The sequence below is a fragment of the Leptosomus discolor genome, chromosome 1, assembly GCF_034619465.1.
Source record: "Leptosomus discolor isolate bLepDis1 chromosome 1, bLepDis1.hap2, whole genome shotgun sequence".
Lineage (NCBI taxonomy): Eukaryota > Metazoa > Chordata > Aves > Leptosomiformes > Leptosomidae > Leptosomus > Leptosomus discolor.
The window spans coordinates 167688258-167701413 of NC_141391.1; the positions used below are offsets into that span (position 1 = coordinate 167688258).

General features: G+C 35.8%; 1 protein-coding gene across 1 annotated transcript in view; it reads right to left on the reverse strand.

The window, feature by feature from the left end:
• The window catches only part of CFAP54 (cilia and flagella associated protein 54), a 119634-nt gene that overhangs the window by 42304 nt on the left and 64174 nt on the right, over nucleotides 1-13156 (reverse strand). Inside the window, exons 37-47 of the mRNA XM_086461804.1 lie at nucleotides 12806-12942; nucleotides 11877-12104; nucleotides 11443-11666; nucleotides 11211-11346; nucleotides 9033-9169; nucleotides 7945-8090; nucleotides 7225-7422; nucleotides 6202-6289; nucleotides 5572-5778; nucleotides 3924-3990; nucleotides 1548-1730 (exon numbers count right to left, since the gene is read on the reverse strand). Coding sequence (XP_086317930.1) covers nucleotides 1548-1730; nucleotides 3924-3990; nucleotides 5572-5778; nucleotides 6202-6289; nucleotides 7225-7422; nucleotides 7945-8090; nucleotides 9033-9169; nucleotides 11211-11346; nucleotides 11443-11666; nucleotides 11877-12104; nucleotides 12806-12942 — 1751 coding nt within the window. The remainder of the gene's footprint in view (nucleotides 1-1547; nucleotides 1731-3923; nucleotides 3991-5571; nucleotides 5779-6201; nucleotides 6290-7224; nucleotides 7423-7944; nucleotides 8091-9032; nucleotides 9170-11210; nucleotides 11347-11442; nucleotides 11667-11876; nucleotides 12105-12805; nucleotides 12943-13156) is intronic.

A 13156-nucleotide genomic window follows, 5' to 3' on the forward strand; every position in this document is an offset into this window, starting at 1 on the left:
AGTCCTCCATGAGGACCAGGGCTTGTGAATGTGAGGCTGCTCCTATCTGTCTATAGAGGGCCTCATCTGCTCAGTCTTCTTTGTCCAGTGGCCTGTAGCAGACCCTCACTATAATGTCACCTGTCCCTACCCTCCCTTTAATCCTGACCCATAAGCTCTCAGTCAGCTCCTCAGCCATCCCCAGGCAGAGCTCCATGCACTCCAGCTGGTCATTGAGATAGATGAGGCAACACTCCTGCCTCATCTCCCCTGCCTGTCCTTCCTAAAGTTGAAGTAGTTCAATAAAATTAGTCTTTGAAGTCTTGTTTTTAATAAAACTTGAATCTTGATGTATTTTGATTGAAGTGTCAAATCAACTTAGTGCCCACCATCCAAAACATTCCCATGCATTAAACATTCAGTGGAAATGAAGCTCTCATCTTGCTGAAACTACAATTGCTTTGACCATGATCTATGACCCGGATCTATATTCTGCTAGTACAAGCACAGAAAGAATCAAAAATGTGCGTGGCCATGTGAAGCAAGCAGTCAAATTAAGTGTCCCCGCCTTCAGGGAACTGCTCCTTGTTCTCATTTGATCTCCCACAGCGAAGGCAGTTAGACAAACCTTAATAACAAAATGAACTCCAGTAAAGCAGGATGGAAAGAAGCAACAACAATAGGACAGACACTTAGCCTGAAGTTCCAGAAGAAATCAATCCAACAAATGGCTTGCTGACAAAAAAGGGCAACATCTTGCTGCCTCCTCCTCTCTAACTCTACTTCCATCTCAACCCCCTAAACTTTTCTTACTACCCTGCCCCAGCCACACAATCTTTTCCCCTCCCTTGCACTGGCTCTGCCACTTGCAGGACTTTTCCATAAATGGATTCAACTCATTAAAGCAGGAGAAAACTTTCTGCTGAGGAGTTTTCTGTCATGCTGAGAGTTGATTTATAGAGGTATACAATAATGGCCTGACATGAAAAACTGTTAGAGCATACAGGACCAAACAGGAAAAGAGGTAGAATTGTGCCTTTTTCAGAACTAGTAAGCATTTCAATCTATTTATTCCAACATAGAGCACTGCACCTTTGAAATAAGTTAAATTAAAGTGGAAGTGGAAGTCATTAAATGGAGGAAATAAACACATGATCAATATTAAGAGGGAAGCTGTAAAAACACTCCATACAGAGGAATAAGAGGACATGAAAAGAAAAAAGGCAGAAGGGACTTTCACTTACTGAATGTGAAAGTAGAAGTATTGAAAGCATTCTGGACATACTGCATTTAAAGTAATTCTCGGTACATTGTATTTCAAACTGTATATGACAGGAAATTTCCTCTAAGTGGACCTTGTATTGTCATCCTCCTGAATAAACAAGCACGCTGTATATTCTAAAAGTCATAGGCAGGAAGCTATACCTTGCCTCTATCTCAGTGCCACAGAACTTAACCATACAGATATTTTGCTAGAGCTTCTAAGGTATCTCATAAGTACACCCACACAAAAAAAAAAAGACTTGATGTCTTGAAATTCATTTCCAGAGTATGAAAATAATACTTACTACTAAATTTTGTTTTGCACAATGTAGTTCAAACATAAGGAAATTCAGACTTGCAACTACAGTAGAGATATCAGCTCTCCAGCGATCAGAGAACAAGTCGATACCAGGAATAAGCATATTTGCTTCATATTGTGCAAAGTCACAGTCAGATGTTGGATGTGGAAGAGAAGCTCTAAACAGGGTCTGAAAGTAAAAATAATGAAATACTTGTGAAAAGATGTGTATAGGCATTAGTGAAACCCTATAAAACTCCAACCCTTGAGAATCATAATTGACTTCATAAATGAAACTTAGTCAATATCTTAAATACCCAGTTGTTCCAGACATAACGATGAAAAATCTCTTTAGAAAAAATGCTTCATGTGTGAACTTGATGGAGGGAAAAAAAAAAAACAAAACAGGCTGTGAATAGTCTAAGGACAGTATTTCATAGAACAAGCAAAAGAGAAAAACTAATCCAGGTGTAGAAAAATAATCATGAAAGATTCCTCAGCAACTACTTCCCAGGTAATGAAAAATCTTCCTGAAGAGCCAATGGTGTTTCTCTCAGATTCTAAGTCAAAGCATCCCAAATAAATCTCTGGAAGCACTGGGAAAAAAACCTAACAAATCACTAGGGGTTCTCACAAAGACTTCTTATCTAATTCTCAGGACAAGACTCTGATGGTCAGACAGAAAAAACTTAATAATTTCTTCAAACATCTCCATAATCAAGGAAAATGCATAGGAAAAATTTGTTGAGATGATTCTGGGGATGTGTTCAAACATTTCTTTACCAGTCCAGAGATGTTTCATGGAAAATGTCCTCCATCAGAAGAAAAGCCTTTTATTTTCCCCACAAGCTAAGAAAGCTAGTTTGATTGTACTTAGCCTTAAGTCCTTGCCCTGGCATCACCTCAGCCATCATTTCTGGGAGAGTTGTTGACTTTAAGGCTGGTTAAAAGCTAGTTCCACCCTAGTTGCACCTTTAACTAGGTCAACTACTGCAGCTTAAATCATTCATATGACTTAAAACTGATGTGAACTTTAAAGAAGTAACCTAAATGTTCCTCCTTTAAAAAAGGAGGAATGCCAACATTGTCTCCGATGTTGGATATTTCTTTCCAATACTGTTTATCTTGTAATTAGCTATGATATGCTAGAGAAATATGCGTTTACAAACCCAGATCTGAGATATTAACAAGCCTAAAGACTATATCAGAGGTGGAATTCAAATAAGGATATAAAAGCTTTCCAAATTAAGAAACAAATTATGGGCTTGAACTTCACAAGGTACAGTGACAGTAATTGACTGTATTTTTCAAGACATCCTGCAAGCTGCTCGTATCCCAATTAATATTAGACCCACTTCAGACAAGTCACAATTATTTCTACCATTATGCAACTGGAACAAAAGCTTACTACTATTTCTGTCAAAAGGAGGAATCAAAATTTTTCAGCTTTGTACCACCAGCAATTACAGTGCTAGAAGCTAGTCAAAATTCTCCTTCACCTTTTTTTCTTCAACTTGTTCTCCCTTTGCTGAACTTAATGAGATTTTAAACATGGCCTTGCACAGGTCACACAGTCACAGTCATGGCTGGCACAAGATGTTAGAAAGTGGCATTGGTTTGTTTTGGAACAAGCCAGCTAACTTCCTGATGCTGCACTGGGATGATTAAGCATTGATCCCAGTGGAGTATGACTGGCACAATACTTGTTCTTTTTCCTGTATCACTTTTGTTATTGATATCTCAAGTCTTCCTTTTAAAAGTAAACTGAAGTCCTTTATTTGTCTATAGTTGGTTTCTGAAAGTTTGCAAACTTAATTTTAATGATCTCATTTGCTTCATAAATGAAACTGAATCATTTTGACTACCCTCTATTTTTAGAGCAAACTTCTTACGAAGCTGAGATTTTAGTATTACAAACCAATCTTTCAATGCTAAAAACGATTCAAAATTTTCTTTTTCTAAAGAGTCTGTTCTCCTGGTTGAAAGTTTGTGTCAATCTGTGAAGCCTGTGTACAGATCTGACAGAGAGCACTCTGCTGTTGTTGATGCCATCCAGCTCTTCCTGAGCAGAACACTTCAAGAGAAGAAAAATATATTTGACTGCCAAATATTTTAGCCATCCTCACTTTTCAGTATTTCATTATTTCTCTGAGACACTAGTCTCTTATTGAAGTGATAATTTTTAGGCTATAATACAAGAATAATGATTAAAAAAAGAGAGAATAAAAACATGTAATCTAATGTGCATAAATTGTCAACTACCTCTGATCTCCAGTTTTCCTTTACAACCAAAATAGAAATATTTTAATAGAGGTTTATTGAGATGTAAATTTTAGAAGCAATTTGTCAACTTCACGATTTCTAACTCAACTTGTATCCTTACCTTAAAAAGTATAGCAGAAAACCAGCAGTATTTAGTTCTTACTCTCATCTTTGATGGTGTTATATACCTAAAGTACAACAAATAATAAGAAATATGAAGGTGCCCGTCAATATAAATTATTCAAACTCTTCTTTTTATCTAGTATAATAATGATACTAACACAATCTCGATGTTTTCCATATTGGAAAACAGCTGCTTGTTCTGTGATGGGTGCTCAGCCACGCCATGCAAAGAAAGTGTGTGACCCAAGACATACCTAGACAAAGTGAGTTGTCTAGGTTCTCTTTAAAGTTAAAGGAGAGAAACAGGCAATCTAAGCGCAAAATTAATCTCACACAAAACTATAAAGATAAAGCAGGTCAAGCAACTCATACCATAAAGTGTATTTCTTTCCATAAAGGAAGCCTAGGATAACTAGCACATGTGGACTTTCACATGGTTGGTGTCTAGCTAGATTAAATGAATCTCACACAGTACCTCATCAGAGCTTTAAACCATCCTGGTAGCACGGTACTCCTCTGATCTACAATATTAGAAATCTTTAATACAATATTAGAATCATTTAATCTGCATTTTACAGCCTGAGACTAAGTTGCTGTAGAAAGAGCAACTCAAGGGAAAGATGTTTAACAGCCTAAGTCAGGTCTGAATAGAAAAGTTCTGCCTGAGGGAGAAGCCTCTTGGATAGCTCCCTCCAGATCCCTTCCAGGATTTGGAATGGACATATTAGCAGTAAAGGGATTGTAAACGGTGCAGCAAATATGTGCCACAAGCACCTGTAAAAGCAGCTAGGGATTGGGTCTTGCCTAATTGGACCTGAGACTGCACCACCTCTCAGAATTAGAAGAGCTGTGGTTTAGAATCAACTTAAACTCTCTCCTTTTCCTCTTGGGTGCTAATTCTGGATATGGCAATGCCATTTCATCTTGAAATACCCATGCTAATACTTTCAAAATTATCTTGGTTTACAGCTATTTTACAGTGCTATTAATATTATCTGCTTGTCAGGTAAGACAGTTTACTTAGATGAAGCTCTGCCCTTTCATGGGTATAATGCTTCCAAGGTCACTTCAAGCTGGCTTATATATTTCTAAATTTTATATTTTGTACATTTTTATATTGTACAATACATCAAGGAACAGCTCAGAATTACATCCATAGTTTTACCAGCAGTCAAGGAGTACTGGACGGAAATATTTATTGATGGTAGACTTTAATACAGTAATTCAAATTTCATTTAGTTGTAATTCACCAGAAAATGAGTACTTTAGGCAGTAAATCTGGCCTCGAGTTACATTAATATTTAACATGTGCAATGACTTGGGAGATGTGGTATTTCAATTGAAAATCAATATGACTGTAAAATCCTTGCACTTATGACTTTTTATCATTTTGTTTTATTTCAATGATCTCTTCATGTAATATACAGCTGTAATTATGATCAAAGATGAGCACTCAAGAAAAGGGAACAAACAATACTCTTCAAAAGAGTAACTTTCTTCCTGAAAGGAAAAATTCCTCTGCTTTTGATGAGTCTTTTTTATAGCAACACGTTAGTGCTTTTAAATGAATTTTAAGTTGCCTATTGTCCTGGATGAGCAATTTGTTTAAAATATGAAAGAAATACATATATAGATAAAATACTTACTGAGCTATCTTAGCCACTAAGACTGCTGCATGTAAACATCCCCAAACTCCAGCCTGAGAAAGAAATTTCTGACTAATATCAGTCGATCTTCCAACTGCAAAGAAGTCTGTAGCATTTTTTTGAAAACCTAACTCTTGCCAGTTGTTAAGAGCATCAGCAATGTTGAGTGTTTCATCAAGGGCTTGACACCAATATTTAAAAGCAGCTCTGTAACACATAAAAAACATTCTCATCATATTGCTGACATTTTCCAAAGTGGAAGATAAGACTCACTTCATTTTACATTTATTGCCTGAAGTATAACTAATTCTGATTAGGTCAAAAACTGAAATACAGTTTCTAAAACACAAAAAGATTCTGTTCCTGGTCAACAGACTTATTGGGACTTATACTAATTCTTAAAAACACATAGAGATGCTTAATTAGTTTACATAATTGCAATTAGCTAGCTAAGAAAAACAAACAATTCCTAGAAAAAGCCTCTCAAAATATAGCTAATAGTGAGTTAGATGAAAGAAGTTATATGGACTTGAGGACAGCACAAGAACTTACAAGGCAGTTGAAATTTATACGAATGCAAATTAAAAAAAAAAGAAACAATGCTCTTTTTTAAAATCAATAACTGTGTACCTTTTGTTTCCAGCATAAAAGTGAAGATTTCCAAGTTCGTGTAAAGCCTGAACCTTGAGGTCTCTCTGGTTATTTGTTTCAAGGATTCCTGTTATTTATTTTTTTAATCAATTAGAAAAAATATTGTCACGTCATTAAATCAGTTACTGAAGCTTGAACAAATTTTGCATGAGAAGTAGACATGCATTCACATGTAATTCAATGCATAAATATTTTTTGAAAGTTTTATTAAGCTTGTATATTTTACTTTCAAAGGTACAATTTCGTATTTTTACTAACTTAAAAACAAAGGCAGGATGTATTTATGGACTATGGACCTGTTTAGCTACGCTTTTGTATTTTTGGTTTTTTCAGACCTCTCAAATGTCATCTTCAAGAGATACAGTGGGATGCAGGCCATTGGATCTGCTAAACAACACTGCCTGCATACAGCACAATAGTACTGTCCCTGGCTCATTTCTGGATCCCTTAACTCAAATAAAACCACTTACGGCATCTGTTGACCTTCTATACCTCGCTTGTTTTGTCATGCAGCAAAAACAGTTAGTACTGCTGAGCTGTAACCGTATGAGCAAAGCCATACTAGAATGTAAGATTGAAGCCAAGCAACTACATCTTATATTCAAATGCACAGAATCCACAAGTTCTGTTTGCTAGAAAAAAAACTATCATGGAAGTCAAGTGAATCTGCTAAATGTTACAGAAGATTTTTAATTTGGGATTAACGAGTATAACACCAGCTTTTTTATATAAAACCAAAAAGCATTACTTTTTTGAAAGCTTTTTTATAAGATGGGATAACTGTAGAGGTTATGAAACAACTAGTGGCTTGTTTAGGATCTATCTAATGCAGATTTTCATCTGAATCAACAGAAAGAAAGTTGTGTATCTCTGGAAACCAGCTTTCAGACAGTTATAGCTGTCTGACAGAGGAAAATAACACTGGAATAAACATATATGAACACAGATAGGCAGAATGATATTACTTCTTAGCTGTAAACAGAAATTTATGAAAAAATTTACCAATTGTTTGTTCATAGGAAGAGATAATTACAGAAAGCTGTGACTGTGGTATTGGTTTACTCTCAACCATACTGGAGAAATTAAATTTTTCTTGAGAAATGTCACGTGGTGTTGGTAGAAATATCAGTTCAGCTCCCACATTAAATTCCAGCCTTCTATTTGAAGAGATATGACTGCTGATTGCTCTTCCAGCATTTTCTAGACCAGAAAAGTGATTTATAGCATTAGTTTGGAAAAGTATTACACTATTTCCAGCAGCAGAAATGTTTCCACACCACGTTACTTGAACAAATATACAACTCCTGTATACCCTATTTTTATCTGGTTTCCTATGCTATGATTCTGTGTGTGCCTTCTAATGAAACTCATTGGCCATAACCCATTGGTCAGTGCAACCAAACGAAAATATGTGCTCTATTAGAGAAAAGAAACTTGGGAAGATCTGTCAGCCAGTCCTCTGACAGAGGTTTGGCTGCAGACAGACAAGTGACACAGCTGCATGACAAAAAAATTTATCGTCCAATCATGAGACAAAAATAAGAAAGTCACACTTAGAGCTTGTGCTTACAGACCTTCATGTATAACTTTGTATTCTATGTTTTCTCTAATGGTCAATAACAACTAAAACTTGAATTTCAAAAAAACAACTCCTTTCACTGTTTACTATTTTAACTGAATATATACTTTATTAAGTGAGAAACACTTCAATATATAACTCACCTTGTGTGTGTGAAAGAAATAATGAAAGTAGTTTTCTGCTGTGTCTCAGTGCTCTGCTGTGATACTTAGATTTTTGTAGAGTTTCTCTAAAACATTTCAGTGTATCATTCACATCAAGAGGTACATAAACTAGGGCTTTTGCTTGACTGCAACCTGAAAGTAGTCAATAATTATGGATAACAATTTTGCATTACGTAAATATATATTTTTAGTAAATCACCCTGCAAAACATGTATTTGAACAATTCCACAACTTCAAAACTAAGATATATTAATGTAATTGTCACCTTTGTTTGCTGATGGATTATGAATTAAAGCAAAATTATTAAACACCAGGAACACTTCTGAGCGTTTATATATTTTTCAGTGTTACATTTTAGTTGTCACGTGGCATCTATATTCACTGAATTCCATCTGCCCTGGGCATGCCTCAGCTCAGCTGTCTGCTCTGAATTCTGGTGTCTGAAATCTGGAAACAAACCATTTACTGCAACTGCTGATCCTATTTACTACAATTACCATGGCTTCTATGTACCAAACCTGTGAGTTGGCATGCTCTCTCCACTGGGTGCATGATATTATCTACCATACACATACCATGACATATCTGTCATATGAGGAACCATACTTTACAAACTTCCATTAATGGCTATAACATTTTAATCCTGACTGAAAAGAACAACTGTGGGGAAAAGAGGTGTTTGTCACCTTACAGTTCACTTCAGTTTTTCTGTTGGTTCTATGGATAACAGTGCAGGTTCACATTAACTTCTGGGTATATTGCTGGGTATCCAACAATGCCAATGGAAAATTGATCAAGACCACTGAGCTCATTCAACGTACAGTAGTTCATCTGGCATTTGGATAACAACTGCTTTTCTCTGCTTTCAGACAGTTTGGATATATTTGGAAAGGTCTTGACAACATTATTCTCTATCCAAAATATCAAGAATAATAATCTGAAGAGAAAACTGAGTTTATATTAAAAGGAACAGATTATAGGAGCAGTGGAAGATCTACAATAAGGAGGAAAACAAAAAGAACTATCCAGTACAAAAAAAAAGGAAAGAGTTTGGGAGAAAGGAGAACTCATGATACTGAAATGTGCTCTGACCTGTATAATTTTTCATCTCAGGATAGAAAAAGCATCCAGGAAAAATCTGCTCACTAGCAGAATGGGGAACAGGCAGCTGTAATTTCTGCCCTATGTAGTTTCTGCAGCTCATCTAAAAAGCAAGTTTTGTTTCATGATAATTGAATAATATTCAGAAAAATCAATGCTTGGTGCTTCAAGTTAAGTATCTAAACAGTCATATGACAAAATGAAAGAGGACTAATTTACAAAGACACCAATGACCCATAGCTAGTACCCTTGTCAGTAAGAGGTGAAATATTCACAACACCTAAATATACAACTTACAAATGTTAACCTAAATATAAGCATTTAGATGTTAATTAATTAAACTTGTATCTTATTTGGTATTTGCCATAATCATGAGCAACTTGTTGATGTTCAGCAAATATTCCACTTTCTTTGGATAAATACATGCTTGCAAAGAACCTGTCAGTGTAAGCATGCCTACAGAGCACGCTGCCTGTGAAGCACAATGTAATGCTGCATAGGGATATACAAAATAGCTCTAAGCAAATAACAGAAGCTGTCTAACCCTGTCAGAGAAGCAAATTCTAGACTTCTGTAAAGGGCTAATCCAGCACAGACATTTCATTTTGCTAATGTAGCTACATCACTTCAGAAGCAAAAGAACCCATTCAGAGCTAGTTCTAGAGTCTCTGAGTGGCACTGCATTGTGAGATGTAGCCATACCTTCCAAGTTTCTAACTTGATGATGTCTTTTTTGACAATCCTTATTACTATTAACTAACATCAGTCTTTATTCTGTAAGTTGTCTTTCAAAACTGCAATTACTTTTTCTCTTTGCTCTTCTTATGAGGAGCGGCTGAGGGAACTGGGTTGTTTAGTCTGGAGAAGAGGCGGCTGAGGGGAGACTTTATCGCTCTCTACAACTGCCTGAAAGGAGGTTGTAGTGAGGTGGGGGTTCCCAGTAACTACCGATAGGACAAGAGGAAACGGCCTCAAGTTGCACCAGAGGAGGTTTAGATTGGACATTAGGAAAAATGTCTTTACCAGAAGATGGTCAAACATTGGAACAGGCTGCCCAGGGAAGTGGTGGAGTCAACATCCCTGGAGGTGTTCATAAAACGTGTAGATGTGGCACTTCGGGACATGGTTTAGTGGGCATGGTGGTATTAGGTCAGCGGTTGGACTTGAAGATCTTAAGAGATCTTTTCCAACCTCATGATTGTATGATTCTACAATTACAGCGGTATGTGGTGGTTTGCCACTGCCCTATTTTTCACACGAAGAACAACATTCTGAACGGCAGGGCCTGAAAGAAGCCAGCAGGAAACAGCCTTATAGAGGGACAAGACAGAACACCCCCAAGACAGAACACCTGTCATTCGCAAGCCAGGAGTGCCTTCTGAGCTCCTGCAAGCCCTGGGCAGCAGTGTGCTGTCTCCAGGCAAGGCAGTGGCTCCTGAACCCCATGTTCATGTTCATAACAAACCCATTTGGAATTCTAAACCCCACTCTCCCCCCTCTCCTCCAAATCCTATGTATATATTAGTAATAGAAACATATTAAAAATATCAACCATGTGACTGAATTTAGGAAAACTTCTTAGGAATAAACCTTAGGTTTAAAAAAATGGAAAATCCTAATTTTTATTAGCTAATTCTATGAAAAATTTCCAAATGGCAGTGTCAGTTTACTAAATATATAGGGCCATGGCCTTTAATAAGAGGAACTTGCTGAGCAGCTTAGGGTTTTTTTGTTGGTGATCAAGTTTTTGAAGTTTTTTATTGGTATTGTCAGTGTTTGGGTTAACTTTATTTGATCAATTTCAGGCTTTAGGGGCAGTGTTCTAATGCAATCTCTGTATTTAATTTTAATTAATCACAAAGATTGCACAATATCCAAGTAAATGTTTTCAGGTTAAAAGACTGGCATCAAGAACTAACATGAAATTAGATTTAAGCTCATAATATGGAATGTGTACATTATGCATGGAAGAAATGTTCTCTGGGTCATCGAGTCCAGACCTCTGCTGCTGCTGCTGAAGTCATGTCACATAAACCTTTTATGAAAAACCATATTAATCTAATCAGTGAATGTACTTCTCCATATTTAGTTCAGTTCTTCCCATATTAAGAGACGGTGCCCAAAAAAAGAAATCTGTGGTTCACCTTATGTGCATTAGCAGACAGATATTTTATGAAATTAGATTTATGGCTGTCTGGGACACTGAATTGCTGTATCCTTTCCAGCAGCTGCCTCTGAGCATACACCAGCAGCGGACTCACTTGTTCTGCGTATCTCTCACTGAAAAAAAGCAAAGTATAGTAATTAAGCGAAACAACGGTATATTTAACTATATAATGTTGCTTTTTAGTTTTTATAAGAGTTCATGTAACTTACTGTGTAAATATGTTAAATTGTACAGCTATGTGTACCAGTGCTTCCCACTTCTTCATTTGATATAACAATTCTATTGTTTTAAGAATCAGATTACATATCGATTTCAAGTCAACTACATTCACATCATCCAGGGGAGACTGTGGATGGAGATTAGAACCACCGTTCTCATCCATAATACCTCCTAAGCAACTGGGAATGCAGAAGTCTCCTTCAGGATCCATGATCTACAGTGAAGAAACATTATTCTACCTGTTATTTTCAAACTTAGTTTAGAACAAATCAAATTATAAAGATTAGAAAATACTGTAATCCTCTAAAAACTTGATAAAGAGAATAACTTGGACATATCAGAATATAATGCCAGATAAACAAAACTATCTCTATTGAAGATGTGATAATAAAGAGTATATTGTCTTAATAAAAATAATTTTTACCTTAAGAGACTTGCTTGCTTGTAGTTCAGTTATCATGTCAATGCTCATGTCTGATGCCAAATAAAATGTGAACCAAATGGTGCTCGTAAGAAAATTCCTGGTAATGGGAAATGTATCCATATGGAAATGTGAATGGTTAGCAATCAATTGTAATTCTTGAGTATAGTTCCAAAGCTCTCGACAAGCATTTTGAAGCAACGTCCAGTGGCCACCACGATGAGCGAGAACCTATGCATATAATTCAAAATGCAATCATATTTTGGAAATCAGAAATTAAAAGCTTCATTCTTTTATTACAAACCTTAGGTATAAGCAATCTTTCAAAATTACAGTCTATGGATCATCCTTAATAACAGATCATTCAGTTTTTCAATTTACATAAAGCATTATAGAATCTTAATTTGGAAATTTTCATAGCAGCACTTAGTTATAATTTAATTTAATTGTTCTTTTGGGTGTGAGAATAAGAAATAAAAGTTAATTCACACCACCTATACACGTGTTTTCACTTGGTTTTAGAAGGGTTTATGGGAAGAATATGTTGCAAAAATGTATTTGCTTTCAATCACTGGTCCTGCTGTTTATACTACTGAGGCATTCACTAAGACCTGTAGAGGGAAAGGTAAGTAAGTCTGCAAGTATTTTTGGAAAGATTTAACAAACATGAGAAGGAAAGTTACAAAGACTGAATGAAAACCAAAACATTTATATAAATTATTATATGTTTCATGAAAATATACATTATGATAGGTGATATGTCTAACATTTCATACACCATACTTGGACATTTTGCAGAAGATGAGAAATCATTGCTTTTTCCCACTGAAGTTTTTTTAAAGTTTCTGAAGTGTGGGGTTTTTTAATGTAGGAAGCATAGTAATGCAATGCTTAGTAATAAATAAAACATTTAATAAGAAAGCGTATCTTACCACTGCTCTTCTCAAATGCAAAAAGATTTTTGTACAATGCTCCGATAAAATCGTATTTGACAGAAACTCGTTGTATTCTTTGGGGGAATGAGAGATGGATATTTCTGTATCATTTTTTGTTTGGGTTTGAGGAGTATCTATTCCACTCAGTTTAATGCTGTGCTCGGAAGATTTATCTCTACCTGAAGACAAAAAGTTCACTGGTTAAAAAAGAGTTAAAGTTCTCAAAAAAATAAAAAAGATAATATTATCAGCCAGCTAGGACTTTCCCATGGTAGCTAAATACTTAAATGTTAGGAAATGCCAGTGTTAAGGTTATCATATTTATAAGGTTATGATATTTAAAATATA